Source organism: Mya arenaria, chromosome 6 (assembly GCF_026914265.1).
Source record: "Mya arenaria isolate MELC-2E11 chromosome 6, ASM2691426v1".
NCBI lineage: Eukaryota > Metazoa > Mollusca > Bivalvia > Myida > Myidae > Mya > Mya arenaria.
The window spans coordinates 29,761,070-29,786,809 of record NC_069127.1 but is presented as its reverse complement, the minus strand read 5'-3'; the positions used below and the strand labels follow the sequence as shown (position 1 = coordinate 29,786,809).

The window sequence follows — 25,740 nt, the reverse complement described above, 5'->3', positions numbered from 1 at the left end:
TCGGCAGTCCGGGTATCCCCTGATGTTCTATTTGGTCGAATCAGCACTTTTAAAAGAGTTGCTACATTTGACGCAAACGAAACAATTTAAGCTGGATATGAACAATTGAACAATTAATACTTTGTTCTTGCTATGTATCAAACCCATCTGAAAACAGCACATGTATATCAACAGCTTGCAGAGGCAGTTAATAATATCGGACAAAAAATATATACATATAAAGGGAAATCGATATAATAATAATAATGATATTAAAATAATAATAATAATAATAATAATAATAATAATAATAATAATGATAATAATAATTATAATGATAATATTATTAATTATAAAAGCTTTATTTACCGAAGGTTATACATCTAGACACATGAGAACATATATACTAATTTTCAATATGGCCTTCAAAGTAAAGCAACAAAAGAAAAAGCATTATTCTTGAAAAAAAAGTCACCTGTCAATGTTAAAACTCGAAAGATACATTTACATATAAAACTATTAAACATTCTGTTAATAAATGCATTCATACTTAAGCATTCATTGACAGACACGCAAAGAACATGGCTATAAATTGAACATATAAATATGTTAAAGAACATGTAAAATAACATATTCACACAATAAATGAAGCTTATAATTTCCTTTGAACGTTTTAAGGGTTTTCAAGGTACGTATATGTAAAGGAATGTCATTCCAAATATGTTTGCTATACTTTGTGCATGATGTTTCCATGTATTTAGTACGAGGTGTTATCTGTAAGACAAGATCCTTGTATGATGCTGATCTTAACTGGTATGTTTTATTGTCAGAGAACAAGACTTGTCAATGAGCCCTGATAACAATGGAGATGACGAAGCATTTTTACGAAAGTATCCATTATCTTTTTGTTTTTCACTGTTTTAAAGCCCTTGCCTCGCTAAAATATCGTTTTGTGTAGGAATATTTGTATAAAAGTTATACGGGATATACATCCATAGAGCCATTTGTTATTGCTGTAATTAAAAAATAACATGTTCGCTATTTTTGGTATTAAGATTACCCAAGGTGTATGAAGTTTACACATTGATCGTATGGGTACTGTCAATCGTGTATCAGATGAATTGATACTTCTACAATGCATTATTGTATGTACAATTATGTACAAGACGTCCACATTCGTATAGGAATATATCTTACCTCGTCCATTAATGACGCTGATTGGTCTAGATCGATCACATGATCAAGATGTATTATTAGTTAAAGCGAATCTCGGGTGTGGTATTAAGACACTGAGATTTTATGAACATGCCACACGTTCTCAGCTTCTCTGAATGAAACTCTTATAATTCACATACTACTCTTTGTATTTCAAAAACAAGATTTAGCCGTCTTGTTGAGGAACCTAAAGTTGTTCTTCGTTGTTTTTTAAATATTGTTTAATGTTTTAATTTGTAAATGTTTAGTTTTTGATGTGTGTTATGGAAATGACGTTAGTTTTAAATTGGGGTAAATAAGGACCTTTGTTTTAAAGATCACACTGTATTTTTTATGCATGGACTTTCGGATGCTCTTTACAGCTCTTGAAACATATCTGATTTAATAGCGTTTACAAAATTCTTGAAAAAAGGGTGATAACTTTGCATATTGAAAATGAAACATGCTCTTAAATAAATTTACTCTCCAATAGTTAAAACACTAATCACTTGAAGAATCCAGTGTGAATGGGAAGTGAAAAAACAAACATTATTAACTCTGACTTCTTATGAAAGTTTGCAAAATGCTAAACTGTTTTGTAAGATAGAAGGATAGTCGGTGTAATCGCTGATATTATAAGTATCTTCCATGGCCGAGGGTGTAAGGTAGGATCATTCCGACCCGAGCGTAGAGTGTTTTGCGGAAACGAGGTTTACCGAGTTTCCGCAAAACGCACTTCGCGAGGGTCGGGACGAACCTATCTTTCACTAGCGGCTATGATAGATGATTTTCTCCCACCTCAGTTAAACAAAATAAAGTAAAAATGTATTTTTTGCTGGAACTCTTTTGTGCTTAGTGACACTATTTGCGTATGGATATGCGATAAATCGTGGTTGTCATGGATATGCGCGCAGTGTTTGAGATTATGTTAATAGTCAAATCGGTCTTTAAATAGTTCTAAGGAGAGTGAAGCAATATTTCTTGAAATGTGCGTTAAAACTGTTTTAAGGTAACATTTGAAGCGAGAAAAAACTAGTCAGCGTTCTTAATATTGCCACAGGACAAGGTTTCCATGATGCTACAGACTACATTCTTCAACAAGGGAGGTAATTACAATGTGGTGACGATTAAAAAAGAGTTCCATACGGGCATTTTATCTTCGCCCTTGGGCAAGATAAGAATTTTTAGCATGATTAAAATATTGGATCTACTTATCTGAGGTGGGAGAAAAGATCGTTACGTTATAAGTAGCTTATGATGTATGGGATATAAACACTCGGTGGCTTCATACCAGCTCGTGTATGAAAATTAAAAGTGAATGGACTTTAATGTCCAATACACCCTCAGCTACTAACAGTGAAGCTAATTAAATACACATGATACCCATATGGCATGAACATAACATAAACAAAACATTTTGCTTTTATGTTTTACAAAATTTTATCTGTCCACATAAACTAAATAAGTTTACAACAAAACTTTTCACTTTTCTAAAATCATCTTCTCCACTCAACAGACAAAATTACCTTGGATCAAATCAGTTTATTTTTTATCATGTGACAACCTTTTGACTAAGTCAAAATGGTAGAAATAGGCTAAGCATATACTAATATTTTATATGTATACAGCAATATTCTCCCGTTTCAAAAATCGCATAACGTCTACTGAACTATATGTAGTCTGTATAAAACATTTTTTCTAAACTTGCCTGGGATCGAAGCAGTAAACATCGCACCCAAACAGTCTGTTGATGTCTTTATCGAAGTCAAATTGGTTATTAATTCTGAAAATAAATAGATAGATAGATTATTAGGTTATTACTCAACTTACTTTTTTGCTCTATATATAATTTTCCTAAGCATATTTAGCTATGTTTACCAACATAATGCATAAGAAAATTCGCGTTTTGAAAAAGTAAAGCATAAGGAATTTTAAATTATACCATGCTGCGACGTGGAAAATGGGTTGAGATTAAAAGATTGCTTGAGTATTTTCGTGATATCGTGATCTTATAATTCACAAAAATGTTTGTGAATATGTTATACATTTTGCTATATTTGTAGTGACATAATTATACATCAATTCATGTAAAACCACGATCTACTGCTTTGCATAATTACCAAACAAAAACAACTGATCATGATATTATTTAATGGAAAAGGTTAAAATATATCAAACCTAAATTGAAAACAACAACAACAACAACACACAGCAAACCAAACATTAACTTGTCTTCGGGATTCTTTAAAGAAGATTAGTCATTTGTGGGAAACTTTGCAAAAAAACAAATAAAATTTATACGTTGCCTTTTGTTTGTTTTCTTTTAATGAGGGAAAGCGTACTAATAATGAGAACATATTGTGTAAAAAGAAGAACAAAGCTACATATTTGCATCGGTTTGAATGATTCATCGTTAGACTTACAATAGATATGGTGGATTTGGTTTGTATAGTTCAATTTCAAAGTAACCCAATTGTAGTACACAAGACATGGTAGCATCCGATTGTATGTCTCATTAGAAACAACCATTCGGGTTGTATCGTTCATTATTTCACTCACCCAAACGAGTACACGAGACATGGGGTCTTCGGTTTGTATGGTTCATCAATACATATTTCTTTTCCTCCATCCTTTAGACTTCCAACTCGAATAATATCTTTACACAGCACTTGCAGTCTGTTGATGTACCTAATAAAATGTATGTTTAAATCTTTGCGTCTGTATTTGGTCATGCATGACAATAAAGTATTAGTCTGCGTACCGTTCTCAAAAGGAAAACGTTTTTTTAAGAAGAATTTAAAGATATGTAATTTAATGGAAAGTGACATATAATCTTTTCCGAAAAAAAAGTATATGTATTAATATACTGATAAGTGTATAATACTTGAAAACTATTGAGCTTACAGACGAGTATGTTTATATACGTAGATAATAAGGGATCATCCCATTTCATTGAACCAGGGGCCTGTTGTATAATACTGCATAACTTATTTGCAGGTTATCTTTTGGTTAGTTTACATATGCAAGCATTTTAATCGGTCTGTACGATATACGATAGATATTGGCCAATCAATAAATATTTCGACTAATTTTGACCAATAAAGGAATAAACTGGTTTTATACAAATGGCTGCATATGAATAATCAAAGGATTATAATGCAGACGAATATATATTCATTAACCTATAAAGTGAAATAAAAAAATGTTCATCTGTCATTAACAATTTTCAATTGAAAATGAAATGTTGATCTCCTGTGAAAAGACATAGTTACACTCTAAATAGTATGTTGTCTGTTATAGTAAAGTACGTTCAACAACAGCAGCTAAATGGGTAGGTAAAACAGTCAACATAAAAAGGGAGACTTACTTCCAGTATATTTGCATCAAACTTTGTTCCGACATGTGTTTCAGCTTTGAAATATCGGGGATAATGTAATCCTCCGGTTCTGCTTTCACCCTCGGCGTCTGTAAACAAAGGAACAACGATATGAAACGGTCGCTCAGCGTTGTTTCATGTCTGTCGTCGATTATTGCTATCTATGTGACGCTTATGTTTAGCCTTTGGTCTTGTCAGTGTATTCCCATTGCATCATTAGTTAACCAAGTATACCAAATCTAAATGTTTTGTGATTATACGGATATTCTTTATAAACTACTTTCGTTTCATGTTTTTTATCGGGTTAGTTTCATTTTGGGAGTCACGATTATAAAGTTGGCCACCAAAGCAAAAACTGTATTAAACACAATTTTAAAAGTATGTAAAACGTAATCACAAAACAAAACATCTGTTTATCACGTCATGGACCCATGCGGCCAAAAACGCCATAAGCAAATGGCGACAAATACAAAATAAGCATTTATAAACAATTCAAATATAAACGATTAATGCATTTTCCATATAAAGTTCATCTATAATTACATAAATAAAATACACAATATGCATTTTCCGTATATAGTTCATGTATTACATAAATAAAATACACAATATGCATTTTCCATTTATAGTTCATGTATTACATAAAAAAATACACATTATCCATTTTCTATATATAGTTCATGTATTACATATAGTTCATGCATTTCATAAATAAAATACACAATATGCATTTTCCATACATAGTTCATGAATTTCATAATAAAATACAAAATATGCATTTTCCATATATTGTTCATGCATTTCATAAATAAAATACACAGTATGCATTTTCCATATATAGTTCATGTATTACTTAAATAAAATACAGAATATGCATTTTCCATATATAGTTCATGTCTTACATAAATAAAATACACAATATGCATTTTCCATAAAAAGTTCGTGAATTACATCAATAAAATACAGAATATGCATTTTTCATATATAGTTCATGTATTACATAAATAAAATACACAATATGCATTTTCCATATATAGTTCGTCAATTACATAAATAAAATACACAATATGCATTTTCCATATATAGTTCGTGTATTACATAAATAAAATACACAATATGCATTTTCCATATATTGTTCGTGAATTAAATAAATAAAATACACAATATGCATTTTCCATATATAGTTCATGTATTACATATATAAAATACACAATATGCATTTTCCATATATAGTTCATGTATTACATAAATAAAATACACAATATGCATTTTCCATATATAGTTCGTGAATTATAAATAAAATACACAATAGGCATTTTCCATATATAGTTCATGTATTACATAAATAAAATACAGAATATGCATTTTCCATATATAGTTCATGTATTACATAAATAAAATACAGAATATGCATTTTCCATATATAGTTCATGTATTACATAAATAAAATACAGAATATGCATTTTCCATATATAGTTCGTGAATTACATAAATAAAATACACAATATGCATTTTCAATATATAGTTCGTGAATTAAATAAATAAAATACACAATATGCATTTTCTGTATTTAGTTCATGTATTACATATATAAAATACACAAAAATATGCATTTTCCATATATAGTTCATGTATTACATAAATAAAATACACAATATGCATATTGCACATATAGTTCATGTATTACATAAATAAAATACACAATAGGCATTTTCCATATATAGTTCATGTATTACATAAATAAAATACACAGTATGCATTTTCCATATATAGTTCATGTATTACATAAATAAAATACACAATATGCATATTGCATATATAGTTCATGTATTACATTAATAAAATACACAATAGGCATTTAGACCCTATGCTCATGAATAGAATCAACATTGAAATTTTAATATATGTTTCTAATAGAAAATTGAAGGATATTTTTTTGCCACTTGACTTTAATTTATGTCCAATGACAAGATGCCATTTGATACTATAACATATACATATCTATATAATTTTGAATGTTAATTAATATATGCCAAATGTGATTCTAAATGAGTTTTCCAAATGATATATGTATAAAGAGGCATATTGGAAATATCATCAATGCCTTTATTTGTACATGCCTACATATATAGCATATGAGATATGCAATAAGTAATATTATTATCGTATGCACAGGATTGAAATTAAGAGAGGAGCATGGAAGGTCCTGAAACAAAAGTGCTATATAACTTCATACTAACAATGAAAACATAGATCAGTGGAAGTCTCCAAAGTATCCACCAATGTACCTTCTGTAAAAAATACATTACATATGACTATTTGATCCCCTGCGCGTCAAATCTAGTGCATACAACGCCCAAACTTAGGTTTTTCACAATCGTCTCCAATCCACATTTCATGGCTTTATTTTCAATCAACGTGTATCCGAAGCAAAATTAATTTACATTAATGTAATTTTATTACCTAAAACACAAAACAAACAATTCTATAGTTTTACAATATTTGGATAGATAATGTACAATCCGATGTTCACAAGATAAACAATACGTGTCTCAACAATAACGTATTCGTATATATTGTTACCTGTTAAGTTCGTAAACAATAAAATACTATGTAAAAATTATACCATACATCATCAACATCATCAACATAATTACTTATTTTCATACTACAAAACCAATACATTACTTATAATATTACGTCACGACGTACAATATAAAGTATAAATAGATTAACATAAATTTAACATAAATTTAAACTTACAGCATTTTCATTCTTAAATATGTTTTTTATCCGACTATTCATAACAAAAATCATTAATGAAATAAGAATAAATGGTACGATGAATTTTCCTTGCTTCATATTTGCTCTACTCCATCAAAATAAAACTCGTTAGCAACCAAAGCTGGTCGTGTACGATACGCGTTAAAACCAATACACTAATAAAGAGGTTGACAAACACCAACTGGTCTTGTTCGTGTATTTAAATGTGAAGCTATCCATTCAAGTTTCTATTTCATTTGGGCCTAAACGTTTGTTTACGAGAAACGAGCTCTCATATTTTTTTCAAAATGTTTATTTTATTTTCGTTGATTGTTTAGATCGAAATGATTACTGTCTCTATTTCGTTTTTCAAAAGATCATGTTTGCAACAATTTCGGAATAACTACTTGATCTCTGTAGTGATAGTCATTACGTATTGCCAGTTGTAGATTAGGTTATGACTTTGGTATAGGGGATTTAACATACTGTAGCTGAAGCTGTTCAGCGTTATCTATCTATATCTTTGTTTATCTATCTATCCATCTATCTTTGGTTAAGTGACCAATATCTTAATGTTGCACATAATTTACTGTTTAATTTAATGAATGGTCTGACGTGCACCTATTGTGTACTGTATTCCAATTAATACTGAATATATCAAATAGAACACTGATTTGCACGCCGAATTTAGACAAATCATAATTGCAAAATTATCAGTGATCAACACTATAATTTTTGATAATTTGAAATGCAGTCGAGATGATATAAACACTTTCGTAAATTTACTGTTGTTATTGTAAATGTTGCTTTGTTATTGTAAATGTTTCTTCGTAATTGTAAATGTTAGTTTGTAAAATATATTATGTTCTGAGAAGCTTTATATGGAGCATACATTTTTTGTCATTTTTTGGTATACACAGTTAATATTTACATACAAATATGTTCATACACACAATACGGAATTTAAACAATATAAGGTATAGAGGTAAATTAAATCAAGAATATCTTATTTCATATGGTGAAAAAGACACATGCAAATGCAAAAACAACACATATACACACACATGGCTGGAGAATATACAACTATGTTTAAAAAAACACACTATATAAACACATCTATAGAAGGTATGTGGTAAAAGGTAATACACATTCTGCTTTGTATTTTTTATATTCACAAGAGATCACAAATATGCACGCACGTCAAAAGTAATACACATGCAGCTATTCATATTCTTATATTCACACGAGAAAAACACACATACACGCACGCGACTATTCCGTCCAACACGCACACACATAAACTGTAACTTTGCCCTAAAGTGTTATGTTTTCGATGTTGCCATTGCTTATGACATTGTTTAAAAGTGGATATCTTTGGATTTAAGCTATTATCTATATTCTTTAAGGTGTCATTATAAAAGTTCAGTCCTAGTCCACATGAAATGCATATCTTAACAGAACTGTAATTTTGTGTTTTTAAAGATCCCACGCGCAGGACGATTTATGTCGAGAAGTTGAGATTTAGGCCTGGTATTGTACTGAAACCTGACAGACACTGAATGAGTGAATCAAATGATCTTTCATTACCATCGTTAGAAAAAATATTTTTCGCCAATAAAGATACCGTTTATTGCTTTATTTTTGCTTATATAATTTGATAAAATTTCTTATAAAGAAAGCTGAGTACAAAAGACAGCCTTGTCTGACACCTTTACCCATTCGAAAGGATCCGTAAAAGTGTCCGGTTTTTTATATAACGCTAGATATATCATTGTAAAATAGTTTTATCCATTTGATGATATCGTCTCAAAAATGTATTTTTTTCGAAACATTTTCTCATTTAATCGTGGTTGACACTATCAAATGTCTTTTCAAAATCTGCAAAGAATACCAACCCTGGTGATTTGTTTAATTAAGATGTTTAATTATATCAAATATCGTTAAACCATTTTTTTTCATATATAGAAGTTTTTTTACAAGACCTGTTTGTGGTGAAATCGATGGTAAAAAGGTTTTTAATCTGCTTAAAACAGCTTTTGTTTGAATTTTGTAATCAACATTAAACAAACTTATTGGTCGCCAGTTAGATAGAATATTTAGATCTTTGCCAGGGTTTGGTATGAGAGTAATGACGCCTTGTTTTCGAAGCACTGTTAAGTGGCCATTTATTGTGGACTTTTATTGCTCTAAAATTACATGGGCAAGTTTGCATTCATATTCGTTTATCGTATATTTAATAAAAAAGCAGAATAGATTGATGATGAGTGTAGAAATGCCAAAGATGTATTAATGAAATCATTAGCACAATGTAATATATGTAAAATGATAGCAGGGGGCAAAATTGTGTGTTAATAAAATTTAATACAAACATTTGATTAAAACCAAACAAAGCCGCTATAAGAGTTAAATTCAATTAGAAGTATGGAATGTATTCGGCATCATCATTTATGCGAAAAGCTACAAAAACACAGTAGCAACATAAACCCGGTTTAATGGCACTGGGTAAACGCCAAAGACATAGAACATAAAAGCCTAAAGAATTCTAGAATCATTTTACAAAAAAAGAATTCTGCTAGAAATGATATTTCTGACGAAGAATCTTATGACTATGTTTTATATTTAAACAATAATATGCCATACCAAATATCATTTTGCATTATCATAAAGCATAATGATTATGTTGAGGAATTGTATAATAAGCATAACTTCGAAGGCTATAATTGTATCTTTGACGAATTACATTTTCTAGTCACTGTACGGAGAGACTGTCAAAAACAATTGAAGAAAAACAAAGCCTTGCTAGCGATAAATCGCTTAATAAATATTTTATCGCATCATGTGATATTTTTTGTATTCACATTAAGTTTATATTTTTAACGGTATTTAGGATACCAGTTATTTTCCCGATAAATAAATTAAAGGTATAATTGTACCTCTTTTTAAGAACAATGGCCGACATAATGTGAGTAATTATCAGGGTATAACTGTTGTTAGCTTTTTTTTAAAAAGAGGTTTACAGGTATTGTTAATTATTCAATCTCTGTTTCGGCCACAAGAAATGAGATAATTATATGGAGATAAACCCCTTGTGGTTGTATATCATTTTTATTAAGGTACTGCATGTAAATATAATGGGCATTTTGTACTCAATCAACGCACTTTAGCTGGTAAAGATTTAAAGGCATTCAATATTGTAAGTAATTTCATACCTTTTATATATAAGCCAAGTATATTCAAGCCAAGTCAGTCAACTATTTGATGTTTTTGTTGTTTCAAAATAAAAGTATGGGTGTGATGCATTAGGATTTAATAAGAATAATGAAGGGGAACGTTTTCATTTAAAATTCTATAAACATTGTAACATGAAAAGTCAACAACTTGTACAGTAGCTGTGTATGAGGAGCTAGGCAGAAACCCGTTGCATTTAAATAGATATGTAAGCATTATTAAGTCTCGATGTAAGCTACTACGTGTTATTGGTAACCTAAGTTATTTTATTTTGAGCCAAAACGGCCTTTGAATACACGGGGGGATGCTTTGAAAATTGGAGTTATTCTTCGGTCCTGTCGAATAGCTCTTTACATACGGAACTCTCCACTAGATTATCTGAAGATGAACATATGGTACCATTTGATTTCCCGCTTAAAGTGTTAATATCTTACAATATGCTATTTATGTTTATCTTAATCACAGATTCTATGACCTTAAAAGTATTAAAAACGAATAGCTTTGCCTAACACAGAAGGTTTATGGAAGCGAATGGATGCGCGTTCGTCACTCTTACGCCCCTATACCGTCTGTGTCATCAAAAAGGTAACAATTTATGGCACATATGTTGTTTGAAAGGGATAAATGGAAGAAATGTAGCGGTACGGTATGAGATAAAAAAAACCCAACTAAACCATAACTCAAGTTACAACGTATGCTTCATTACGCTACGAACAACGGCCTTAAACAGTTTAAAATCTCACACATTTCAACTACATAAATTGTAACAACCCCATAAAAGCAAGTTAAAACATAAAAATATATGGATTGACATTCAAATACTATTTTGCGTATAACGTTACATGATAAAGCCTTTTTGATGAAGGAAAAATTGAAAGCCCTTGAGGGCCAGAAGAGAGACTAAAATTAATCATCGCTTCCTTATTCCCAATTCGGTAAACCAGAACCTTATTTGATCTTCTAAGTTTTACGGTGTTTTCGACGGATTTCGAATCATATTGTATTTATTTGTATAATTATGTTTTATATTGTTAGGCACGATGGATGGCTCTGAGCCATCTCGGAAGCATATCGATGGAAGTGTTACGTTTATAACGAGCGGGTTGGGCAGCTAGAACCATTTCACGAATAAGACCCAAGTGGTTGCAGTTAATTATAACATAAGAAATAAAAGGTCAACATAACGAGTTTCAATGAATTATTCTATCGAATAAAATATGTTAATTGTTTGAAATATTCACCTACTATAGACAAGATTATCAAGGTAAATACAAGTGTATCTAGGCTTTCATAAGAAAATTACCAAGTATTGCAAACCTATACCGTCAATTCAGTTCAATTTTTATTCAATAAAGTTTTTCAATTGAAAGCAACTGCCCCAAATTACACAAAATCTGCAATAAACATATGATTGTAGTTGCAACATAAGATAAACATATTTATCATGTTCAACAGATGGTATACAAAGATTATGTTTGTGGTACTGTATTATCATTTTCTGAAGACATTAGAGAGTAGAAATCATTTTAATTATTACAGTGACATGCTTATTTACCATCAACGCATACACATGTATAACAAACATACATATTGAGTTATAAACGTTTATCTACTCACTAAATAATGCAATTATGGAAAATATTAATTACTGATAACAAGATTATAACCGTGAATTTAATAGCAGAAAGCGCAAAAGTATTAAATGATTGGTGAATGTTAAAATATTTACCGTGGTCTACCGTAGTCCCATAAGGTAGATATACCGTGTTTTATGCTCATTTCTTTCAAATTAAACTCAGTATCCTTCATAAAAACCACAGTTTTCGACAAATATGCATACTTTTTGGAATATTAAAACAATTTAATTAATTGTAGTAAATCTTATTTGATATTAAGAGTGCATATTTAACAGATGAATACCAATTGTAAGTATGCGTCTACGAATAATATCGAATCTCGGTCATTGAAAGAATGCATGATATTCACAATCAATGACTGTCAACTTTTGACTCAAACATACTTAGTCTCTCATCTTGTGGCATAAGCATATGGCATTGTTGTTAAGATGCATTCATTAATTATAATAACAAATAGAGCCGGAAAGATACCATATCTTTGTATAAATCACAAAGACGTATTTTGGTGCGACTGTCACATAACCTCGAAACAGCCGGTGAATTCAAATCGACCGGTTTTTAGGCTATCCCTGTCGTAATGCAATCGGAACTCCTCGGCCAGTTTCCATCGAAAACAATCTCAGATGTATATGGACGATTTACATTTAGTCTGAATTCTTTACATTTAACTACACCGCAAGTAGCTCGCGTGGTAATTTTAATATAGCAGTTAAATCTTCGAACTGTACTCTTAGGAATATTAAATATTTATGCAGTCTATTACACTTCACCGGAAATCAATTTGAACATAGTAATACAAAGCACACCTTCTGTTGATAAACTGGCATATATCCGAGTTTTTTTCCGATGGGAAATTGCCGAGAAGTTCCGAATGTCGTCATGGTCTTGCCTGCTTGCTTGCAAAGCGCCAGTACGTATATTGCTTATAACAATTCAGCGACAAAAGTATATTAGCTTCTTAACAAACACATGAAAATAAAGAGTAATTATGTAAAATTTAGAAGATAAACACCGAAGTGTCTAATAAATTTAATTGGAATACAATAAATAATTCATTTTAAATGAAAATTTGACATACTAGTAATCGATATATTTATTACCAAACACTTGCTGACATACGAAACACCAACAAATCCAGACAAATCGGACAGAATATCCGAGCAATATAACAATATGTAAACGTAAAGTTTAAATAAATATGGATTAAAACAAGGCATGCCATTACCGTAGTAATCTCATGTAAATATCTAGTTATCTCGTAGTTCCAAGTCGCTGGCCCAAATATCATTTAAACGAGTTGTTTTGTACTGTGACGTAAGGTATTCGTTATTGGGAAGTTATTGCTCGTGTACGCCTCCACAATAGTTTTTCAAGTGTTGCTATTCTTCACACTTGGGCAATTAACAACCAAAAGCAATGCCCAGTAATATATAATTCTATTAATAACGTACAAGGAGCATTCCTCAACATCTCAAGTTGGCTTGTATGCACTTATTTATGCACCATTGAGACCTTAATCGGGTCTAGCTGGAGTTTGATCCTTGGTATGTGAAAGGACATCTAGTGAAGGATGCATTGAAAAAAAAAGGGATTCGATCATAGTGTGCTGATAATTCTTTTCTGGACTGTTAATAAATGGATTTTCAACTATTTCAATGGATGGTTGTGTTTTTATTTGACATAAATATCGGACAAGCTTGAAAAAAGACCAAGCGCCATGAGTGAGAAAAGTACATGAATCACGAGGCTGTTTGGTTTGTAAACTGACTCTTTATGTTAGAGGAAAAATGCTTGAATGCTTTATGCCAGTAAATAAATCGTTAAGAAGTTTTGTTTTGCAAATGAACTATTAATTTGCATGTCGTATAATTTTGAAACATGCTGAAAAAGTTTTCCTGATATTTGTGTAAATGTTATTTACGTGGTAACATTTTCTATTATTACATGTATGTTGCTCTATCGGGCAGTCTTTCGGTTTGTCGGTTTGTCGGCTTATGGTTAACCTGTCTGTCATTAACAGATAGATAAGCCCTATTGTTTAAGGGGCCTAGTATGTCATAGGTTAAGGTCACGACCAACAGTCTTAAGTAATATTTAACTCCGCAATATCCTTGCAACGGATTGAACTAGGGCCATGTTACATTGGACCAGTAGATGACCCATACTATTAGACTGGTACAAAGATCAAATGTCATAGTATTTTTTCGAAACAAGTTGATGCAATCTTTCACATGACGAAGCGGCGCTCAGGAGGGCCACTGTTTAAAAAATCATTTTCTTTTTCAGGATATATATATAGAGAGAAAATCGACCACATATATTATATATCTCATTAAGCATTTGTTTCTGGTTGGAATCGAAAAAAAACATCTGACAATTTACTGTTTGTGTACTTAATGTTTCAATTGTACAATCAAACGTGCATGGCTTCGTTAAGATTAAGAATTTGCTTTTTTTGTGAGCATGTCAAGGTTATTACCAGTTTTGTTTAATTTATTAACGATTCTATGAAGTTCCGAGAGGAAACACTCTGAACAAAGGCTGCTTCTTAATCTTTATTTACTTGGACTATTCATACATAACATATCTAGCTATTATACAATATCACATGTTTAGATGTATACTATTATAATGCCAATTATCTTGTTTCATATTCATTCAAACTTAATGCAATTGTGAATTACATTAATATGACTGTCTATATACGTTTGTGTCTTGGTCAGATTACTCTTTATACCATTTTGTCAACCTGCTATTAGACTCGACACGGATAGATATTCAGAACTTTCATTGGAAAAGGTTCTATATATAACATTGTTATATAACACAACCCTTGATAACGATGTACACTTGTTCAATTCAACTATTCCTGCAAATTAGTTATTTAAATGTAATGATTGTGAATAGATTAAAACCATATGAGCATTTTTTGTACTCTTGGTTAAGAACGTGTGAGTAATAAAGCAGTACGTGCTGTAAATAGTCTCTGAAATCTCAATGTACTGTTATTATTTTACCGAAAGCTCTACGTGTGGTAATTAGTTTTCTGAATTTGTATGTGCTGTATTAATTTCGATGAAACTTGGTCTGTATTTGTTTCGCTGAAATATGTCTGTTCCAATATTATTTCACTGTCAGTGCTTATTTTTCCTCATTAAATTTTCTTGTTTTCTAGTAAAACATCTGTGAACATGGATGTGGAATAGGTATAATCCATGTATTTGTATCACGGTCTCTAAAAGAAACTAAAGTTATTTGTGTTACTTATTTCAATGAATTTTCTCCTATTCATAATCATATTGTCCGTCATTTGTTTAACTTGTAATAACATACATGTACATGTTTGTAAACAGTAAATCACTATAATGCGTTGCAATGGATTTAAATCTTGTTTATGATAAGTATATACAACTTATTTTCATGAACCTTTTGTTTAAGTTCTTTCCAAATATAAAGCTTTTTTCATTTATTTTTAGGAAAAAAACATATTTCTGAAGTTATTCTATTTCAACTATGTTCACAGTTCAATATACTGTAGGGGCATACCCTAGTTTCACGCCAGTGTGTAAGTTTTAATAGTTATAATATATTAAGTGAAACGACCCTCGACTGAGTACAATTTGTATTTATATCATAATATTTATTAAGGGTCACTTCAATTACTAAGTATTTCGCTGGTGCGCACGTTCCGTAAATAGCGTATGATATTATATAATTTATTTGTTATCTTAACCATGAACCTCGCAATGTTATTTCTGCAGTATAACGCGATTTTAATATTGTTCTTGTATGGCAGTCTAAGCGAGATAACACACACAAGTCACCGTACTTGCTCAATATAGTTGTCTGTCCTTAATATCTTTAATACATGTATGATTTGGGAATGCTATAGGTCTATATCAATTTTATCAAAATTGAACGCTTGTAAAAATACGAATACATGTTTAAGTTATACAAGGCCACATAAGTTATATGCTCACTGAGTAATTATCTTATCAAGCAGTTATATAATGTTACTATCGTTATTTATTATTTCAGTTAAAACTCAGCTTAATTACTTTATCGAACGTAACGTGGTTCGATTTCTGCTCTCAACAAATGCTTGACCCAGTCAGACTGCCAACGAAAATCGTGGCGCTTTTATACTCGCACAGCAACCTTAGGTTGGGTGAATGCTACTGCCTTGAACAATGATGGCGATGGCACCCAAAACGTTGGCAGTGCAAACTAAAATGATGACATTGCCAACAAATTGAATGGCACTCATGTGACCGCTACAAAATAACGTTTTAAGAAATTAATGGCAGCCATCTTGAAAAGGTATGCCACAGATACAAAGAAAGGGTCTGAACATAGCCCTCAGTTTTGGAATGTAAACAGGAAAAGAAAACAAAACAACAGATCTTGGCACAACAATATCATATGAGATTTGGTACACACGAGGCCAAAAAATATATGCTCATGTCTAACATGTGTTTATAATTCTAGCTTCAATTTTTAATTATGGTCCCTTTTACTCTGAAATGTGTACAGAACCTAAACGGAGCATACATTGAAAAGGCTTTAAGGTATTGACTTTAAACTTCATATACATGTAGATCTCATTTAGAGGGATGTAACAACCATAACTGCAGTGTTTCTTTAGTTATTGTCCTTCGATTATGTTAATCCTTAATTCTCATCTGGGGCATAGCTCTTAAAGTACTTCAGGTATTGACTTCAAACTTAATAAACAAATAGATCTCATTGAATAAATCCTCAATGAAGATTAACCATAACGCTGGCTGCAGTATTACTTGAGTTATTTCCCTTCATAAGTTTTATACCTTTTAGTCCAGAGCATAAATCAAACTATTAACATCAAATCTTATTTTTTTAGAAATATCTTTCTTGATTTTCAAACATGCCTTTTTATGTAGTAAAACAGTGCCTAAAACTGTGTGTTTGCTTTTTACAGAGTAGATTTGTACATTGTTCATTTGTCGAAAGGCGAAGTTGATACAGTTCTTAATTTGGTGGGGAAATGGCACTTGTTGCGTTCCTCATAGAGGGATGCTAAAATCATCGAGATAATTGAAAACAAAACACTTAATGTAGCTACGTTAATGTAATGTACGTACACACATATTGTAATTCTTTGAAGATAAAATCGAAAAACTAGAAGTACCAAAAAGCACATATCTACATGTAAACATAATAAAAACACAAATAAACAAACAAAACATGTACCTTGATAGTTTAATATAGTAATTCCAACTAAATATACAAAGTTTAGCATTTGACCGGCATAAAGATGTCAAATTAAATCATAACATTTTTAGCACATTTCAAATTTAACTTATTTCCTGGACAAGAGATGATTGGGTCATGGAATAATGTGTATTGGATAGAGGACAAACATAGAGGACTATAGCTGATGCTACCGAAAGGTGACAATTAAATCACCTGGTCAAACATGTGAAGTTCTTTATTTAATAATTTTCTCTTTAATTAGTGAATTATTACATGAATAATTTCATCTGCAATACGTTGAGTCCTTTTTACTTCAATGTCAGTTGCGAGGTATTTCATCATAGCCAATAAATGATTAATTCGCATAAATAGCACTCTGTTATCGGCTATCCCTTCGTGACGTCATCAAAGGGCAGATAATTGCAAACACGATATAATTGAAACGGTGAATATATAGGCACATAACTGTCAGAAGTGTTAACGATAAGAAACATAGAGTACAAAACGGAAGCTTACCGCATTGCTAGGATGGTGCATTCCAGTCTATTACGTAATTAAGCCATAATGCAGCCATAACGGGCGAGGCTTTATAAATATACAATTATTTATATATTTTATAAATACATTAAATATTTTCTGTTAATTCATTCTCACTTTTTATCACACTTCATTGCATTATATTTCTGACTCTTGACATGAAATATAATATATATGATGACGAAAAACTATCTATATTTAAAGTCAATCAATGCTCTGCACTGTCTATAAATTCGAAGAAGGCAATTACACACGTAGTTATCAATCCTACTTATATGGAATATTTTTACAAACATGTAGCTCCTAAAACAGTATTGCAGAGTTTCACTGCGAAATGACTAATTTGCTGCCGTTTGGTTGGTGGGGTATATATGTTTTATTTAACCTTTATCGTAACGTTTTTTTTCTGAGCTTTCTCTTGGTATAATAGTTATAAATCAATTCATGTCATCCCTGATTATTTCAATCACTTTTTTAAATGTTTAAAGTTATGTTTACCCTCATTCGAATTATTATAAAAAACAAAATTCACATTTAAACCTATTCAGCCTCGTCTTTGAAGTCTTGAATCAAAATTCTAGGTCATTTTTGAATAACATATGTCACATCTCCATCCGTGCCATAACTTAATGAATAAAGCTTGCAATCCTTGAATCCTAACTGGGTTGCAATAAGAGTCGAAATCTCCAAACTGTTTTATAAACGTATTTCAAGTAGTTAACGTATATGTACAAACATCACTTGTAAATAAATAAAACGTTTGGCCCATCAATGGAACGATGCAATAATTCAAGGCTCTCAACGGACACAGCTTGCACACCAAAAGGATTAGAAATGTATAAAGTCCGATTATAAATATATCATTTCATAAAACAGACCATAAAAAACAAAAATGAAAAACAACTGCTAGTGCACATGTAGTAAGGTACAGTTTTATTAAGGAAAAAAAGGAGTTAGTTGGTTTAACAGGCAAATTCTCCCTTTGAGTACGAATGTTATTCACCAATGATGTTGCGACCACTGGTTTTCATTGTGTACTAAATGGAATAAGTCAGACATGTTTTACTTTTTTATGGTTTTAAGTGATAATCCATAAGGTATTTGTTTGCATTCGTTGTCTTTTGTATTTGGAACGGTTTTGTAATGTGTTGGAATGATCAAAAGTTCATTCAGCTGTATCATTTGCTGTGTTTTTTTACAAAATTTCATCACTAGTGCACATTTTGTAATGGAATCGAAATGACAATTTTGTGTTGCTCTTTTTAGTCTTTTTTGTCAATTACTAACACGTCTGGGTTTGGTTTAAAGTTGAAGAGAGAGAGAGAGAGAGAGAGAGAGAGAGAGAGAGAGAGAGAGAGAGAGAGAGAAAGACAGAGAGAGAGAGAGAGAGAGAGAGAGAGAGAGAGAGAGAGAGAGAGAGAGAGAGATTGGGGTTCAATTCCTTAAATTGGTAAGGTCATTGTTGATGTAATGATTTGTGTAATTACATTGTTTTTATGATTATTTGTCATAAATGTACCGTATGTTGTAGCCATTGAAGTAAATCTGCCTATGCACACGATTAAATTATATAATAGAATAGTCTGTATTCACAACGTTAAATTTTGAATAATATGGGTTTGTTGACGTATTATTAAATTAAACTGAAAGCAGAGAATTGAGGAACATTATTGTGTTGTTTAGTTTAGTTGGATCAACCATAACTGCTGAATAGTAGCACCTTGGACAATAATCGAAACATACGCTCAGCTTAAAATGATCCTACTATACAAACCAAGGATTTAAAAAGTCACACTTACATGAACATTGCAAGCAAAGTTAAAAAAACACACAAGCAAATTGTTAGTATTCAGCGTTTAAACTTTCCACACTGAAAATCTCCTTGGCAAAACTTATTTATCAACGTATTGTCTACGTACAAAGACTTCAACAAGTTTGTATTTAGGCACCCAGCCCTCTTTCCCGGTCCGTCTATTTCTTCCCGCAATAAACCCTCGTTCTTGGAAGCTGGACTGACGGCCGGACCTCGTAATGATAACGTCTCCAACCTTAAATAAAATAATATAATTTAGAAAAGAAAAAATTCATTCAGAATGGTCATAAAATTCAACTTCATCGATGAAGTGGATACTTTATGGATATGACAAACATTCGTTCATTGTTTTCAAATTTAAGTATTTTATATTATTGTTTACACCTTTTTCAATTAGCTAAGGTATGAAATATAAATATAAGCATATTAAGATTAAACAGGAATCTCTTCTCTGATCATAAATCGTCTTAAGGGAAGATAACGTTCTAACTGTTTGCTTTTGTACCAACAACCCGTTGGGAGGGAGACGAACATCTACGCCGCAATACCAATCGTGCAACACCTAATTGATGTTTTGTTTTACGGATCACGCACCTTTTTATAAAAAAGTACAAATAAATGAGGCCGTTCCTATATATAAGGCCCAAAATTGCAAAACAAGGCTTTCTTGCCATAAATCACCAAAGAATCATGTTAATTTATAACTCGTTATCTTAAATGATTTCTAGCCAATGTCATTCTCAACAAATTTCTTGTTTCACATAATTTATTTTCCAGACTATTTGCTAGTGCTGATCACACGTATCATTTATCGATAACTTTGTTAAAGCTACTAACTTTCAATTGCCTTACCTCAAAACCGATTTCCCCATGCACTGGATATCTGTGGGGCAACATTGCAGTGTATATTCTGGATAACCGAACATAGTACAAGAAGTCGACATCTACTGAAACAACCCTGTCGGAAGCGTCCCCTCGAAGCACATGCATAAGCGCATATGCCAGTTTACATACCTATGTGTATAATAATACACAAATTAAAGGGGTGAATATCTCAGGAAATTAAGATTTTTCATTAAAGGGTCCAGTTTGGGTCAGAGAGTTATTCTATGTGTTTTAAGCTTGCGTCACAATAGACCTAAACGACCTTTGTTTACTAACGAGACATTCAACAATCGAATGTTAATGTGTACGTTTACTTGTGCCCCAGGAAAAAAACCCAACAACAACAACATCAAGAGGAAGAATAAGAGGAAGAAGAAAAAGATAATAATAATACAATGACAAGCCCAGTAGTCGAAATTTCATATATAAACCCTATTTAGAGGCACTAGGTAAAGGCTCACATGACATTGAACTATGGACAAACACATATAAACACTACGAATTCAAACACCACACACAGATCATTAACTCAAAATAGCCTTTCCGATAAATGATGGAATTACCGCTTAGAAATGGTAAGTGAAACCCGAGTTCACTGGAACCCAAATTTTATGTGACAAACTACAGAAACAAGTTCAGTAGCCAAAAGTTTAAACATAAACCCCGTTTAATGGCACAAGGTAAACGCCAAAGACATAGAACACAAAACAAAAAATCACAAATAAGAAACATGGAACAACAGCACAAAACTCCACAAAGTCTACTGGGGGCTAAAACTAGTTTGCATGGCGCCATAACCTCGCACTTGTCCCAACTTTTACCAATAATTTATAAATTGATGATATAAGCCTCATCAGAGCACGCATCAACTTGAAAACAATGAAAAATAAGGTAAACTATAACATATAAACTTATAATTTAAAGATCTCAACAACATATACAATCATCACCTGTTAACAATTGAATCAAGTCGGAGCAACAATTTTAGCTCTTTAAAGGTACGATACAGTCACTCAAAGACGATTATTTGATATCGCTCGGTTTAACAATGTTTAACATTATGTCTTCATTTAGTCTAATAATGAAAGTATCATTGTACAAATTATGAGGAAAACCCAATGAAAATAAGATTAAACAATAAGATAAGATTAGAGCACCACTTGGGGAACTTAAAATAATAGTTGTGTAAGTGTTTTAGACACGTACAATATAAAACATAGAACTATAGTAAAGGCATCATTTTCAGGACATAATTATTGAAACAGCTATTCAATATAGGAAGCAAACACAAACTGCACTTTAAATAAATTCTTTTTATACTCAAAATGAAATGCATTGTTCTTTAAAATGGTTTAAACTACTTAAAATGCATACGCCAAAGAACATTGTCCGAGTATTGAAATGGCCGAAAGCTAATAGTGAGCACAAAACCATAAGACAATGGTCTGTACCAGGAAGACACTCGTAGAAATGTGTTTACTAAATATGTATAACAAATTTTAGGAGCAATGCTAAAATAATGAGTTTGAATGCACTTTTCTTTCATAGGGAAAAATATTTAGGCAATTAACTGTTGACATAACATTCTGAGAGTGCTTTATATCGACAAAAAACGTGTGTTCTAATTATATCACACAGTTGTTACATATAGATCATGGCTGCCGCAGAAAGGGCCAAATACATACTAAGATAACAACAAAGAGGTTTAACAATATATATATATATATATATATATATATATATATATATTTACACCTCAACGTCCATTCCTTAAATGAACTGCCTTTCGGCAATTGCGTTCATCAATCGATGAACGCGACATCTTCGGATATGTTCGGATCGCAATTCATCGCATAACAATATACATGCAAATTTGATCTTGTTATTGTTTGTTTTGTGTCATCAGGTCTCGTAAAATATAAATCAACATTTTAGAAAGTGCTAAGTTATTATATTTTAAACGTTTTGTTACCAAAAGTGTTTTAATTTTACGTTTAAAAGTGATTTCAAGTGGTTGATCTTTTCCCGCGTTATTGTGACGTCATTTGAAACAAAAGAAAAAAAAATGTTTCCGGTAACAGTCGGGTCGTCCTATTTACAGAATAGGAAAGAACGGATTTCTGAAAGGTAATCTAAAATGGAATGAAGTATTTTTTTAACGTTTCTTGAATTAAATAATGAACTATTGGTGTAAATATAAGGAATGAATTGCGGGGTTGATGTCTTTATCGGGAATATAAACGCAATTGGGCTGGTCAAAGTACGCGTGGAGTCCTTCGGACTCCACACACTTAGACCAGCCCGATTGCGTTCATACCCCGATAATGCCATCAAGCCCGCAATTCATTCCTTAAATTAAAGCTATTTGGAAAAGACGATATTTGTGCTTCCGTACACGTTAAATCGGGCATTTCCGATTTGACTGTTTTTCACAGCAGTAAATGTTATTTTGGTTCACACATTGTACCTACATTGGAACTCATGGTACAGACGAGATAGTCGCATCTTGACAGCATAACTATATCGCGGACAATTCCTTCCAACGACATATTGTCCGAAATGCGAGTGTGCAGATTCTTGGCATACTGTGTAAACGTTTTGTTGAACATAAACACATACTCTGGGTACCTGTTTAAAAGATCAGGCCCCATTATGACAAAACTACTTAAGTCAAATCACAATCTGAATCACCTTTCACCACAATGTTCCGAAGCTGTTCGAAATTTTGTATGTTTTTAATATTTTAAAAGTCCGTTTTCTCGTAAAGGTTTAAGATAAACGAGGAAATTTGTTGACTTCAGTATAAGATTGTAATTTATTTCACGAGTGTCATAGAAAAAAACATATTTTCACGAGTGGCAAAGAGTTTTTGTTACGCCGTTATCCGTGGGACGCCCTTCACGCAGTTTTGACACTTGATGACGTAGACTCTGTCATTTCTATTTCCGGCTCGTGGAGAAATATAGTTCTCAGGTATGTTTTCATTGTTTACATTTTTTAACTATTTTTCTAATAAACGGTAAGTTAAGTTTATTTGCAAGAATATCTGTATTCAAACATATTCAACCTTTTTTAAATATCAAATAATTATATTCGGCAACATTAACTTTAAATTACAAAATTGATGAATTTAGTTTTTATCAAGGGTTCTTAAGGTTGATGTTTCCAATGCTTGTTTTGCAGAGTGATATCCAATTGATATTTTCACTGTTGTTATTTGACTGACAAAACTCCATATTTCACCGAAAGCATGAACGAAAAACCTTTGTCCATATTTCAAAGAAACAACTATTGTGCAGAAAAAGTAACTTGAGACTTTGATAAAAAAAAATTAACGAGTAGCACTCAGTTACATTTTATGCTGTAGATTTTTTTAAAATTTTTAATCAATATATTCTTTGAGCTAATGCACTTTTGTTATTACCCGATACCCTTTAAAAATGTAATTCACTATTTTCGACTGTTTTAAAAATAGTAATCAACATTACAATGTTATATTATCAAGATCATATGATCAAGATCATAACCATATTTAAACAAATCAATCCTCGGTATCGGGGATGACATTATCCCCTCCACTTCGGGACAACAGTTTTGACTGTTACACAAATACCCATGCAACAACAGTATATGTTATATGATAAAACGAATTGGGATTCTGATTAAGATTTCACTTCAGTATTTTTTGTGATATTGGGACCAGTGCTTCTGTGTTAGATAACACAGAAGCAAATGACATGGCTATGATCAAATAAGCAATATAGGAAATTATTCGAAGCAATATTAAATTCAATTATATATTTAACAAACTTTTGTGTTGCCTCAGAAAGAACCTCGACGCTATCCGACGCCAAATAAACCTTTCGCTCTACACGACCGTAAACAGCTTGGTATGCACTGAACCTGGTATTGAAGTTATATCTTTGTGAATCCTTAATAAGGAAATACAACAAATAAGACGTGTACACATACTATAAATCTTATTAAACACTTCAAAAAAGATGAAATAAAATATAATTAGCTCTTTCAGTTTTTCATTTACAAAGACATGTAAATATACTTTTACATACAAAATAAATCGTGATAGGATCGTTCTGTTATGAATACCATTACAACATATTTTCTCAGAGACTCATTAATTGCCACATGTGTTGAACATACCAAGACGACGTGTCGCCTTTTCCCTTCCTCTAAGGTCAAGGTCACACTTAGTTTTTTAACATAAAATACTGCATATAAGGACATAGAGTATGGGTAGTAGTGTCGGGGCTGTAGCTTTCTCATGCTTGGGCAAATTTTAACATAACTTGCCACATGTGTTCGACATATCAAGACGACGTGTCGCAAGCAAGACCTTTCTCCTACATTAGGTCCGTCAACCCGTCTGGCTTTCCAGCTTTATTCCTTTCTTTATCCACACATTTCATTGGTATTTTTTCCCTTTCCAAATAACTTTTGAATTACACTTGAGTACCACATCGGGAGCATTCGTCACTTACAATGACAGCTCTTGTTTCTTAAAACATTGACATATTGAGCACGTTTACTAACCAATCAGCCACATGATTCATGTATTCTTCTAATGCATGGAATTCAGCCTCCCCTTTAAGCTTGTCCGTTCGTCTAACGTGAACACTGAAAACAACTTTAACAATTGGAGCATGTTTCAGGAGTGATGATTTAAGCTTGGCCATATTGGCTTTAATATGTATCTTTTTACTGTGTATTCTTGTTATTTTTAAGGGCATCGGTGGATTATAATGCAATGGAAACTTCAAGAACAAGTTCAGTAGCCACACACATAACGATGGTCCTGTGTAGAGTCTCGCGGCTAATGCCTACACGACACTAAAAGATACATATTGTCACAAAACAACGTTAACATACCACTTATGCTTCCGCCTTCGAACGGTCTTATAGCTTAGTGAAATGATATTCTTTCACACTTATTGATGTCAATCTATGAATTTGTTGCCTTTCCAAGCAACAATATAAAGGAAATTATACGTGCAATTACTGATGAATTGATAAGAAAAAATATAGCCCCAAGCTTTTCCTTAAACGGCTTAGTTTGTAAAAGCTATGGACATGCATAG

General features: G+C 31.8%; 1 protein-coding gene across 1 annotated transcript in view; it reads right to left on the bottom strand.

Moving 5' to 3' along the window:
* The window catches only part of LOC128237688 (uncharacterized), a 28,714-nt gene extending 3,376 nt beyond the window's left edge, over window positions 1-25,338 (bottom strand). The window contains exons 1-7 of the mRNA XM_052953273.1: window positions 25,196-25,338; window positions 23,116-23,272; window positions 20,612-20,773; window positions 19,866-19,994; window positions 4,541-4,710; window positions 3,733-3,861; window positions 2,882-2,956 (exon numbers count right to left, since the gene is read on the bottom strand). Coding sequence (XP_052809233.1) covers window positions 2,882-2,956; window positions 3,733-3,861; window positions 4,541-4,710; window positions 19,866-19,994; window positions 20,612-20,773; window positions 23,116-23,272; window positions 25,196-25,338 — 965 coding nt within the window. The remainder of the gene's footprint in view (window positions 1-2,881; window positions 2,957-3,732; window positions 3,862-4,540; window positions 4,711-19,865; window positions 19,995-20,611; window positions 20,774-23,115; window positions 23,273-25,195) is intronic.
* Between the last annotated feature and the right edge of the window lie 402 nt (window positions 25,339-25,740).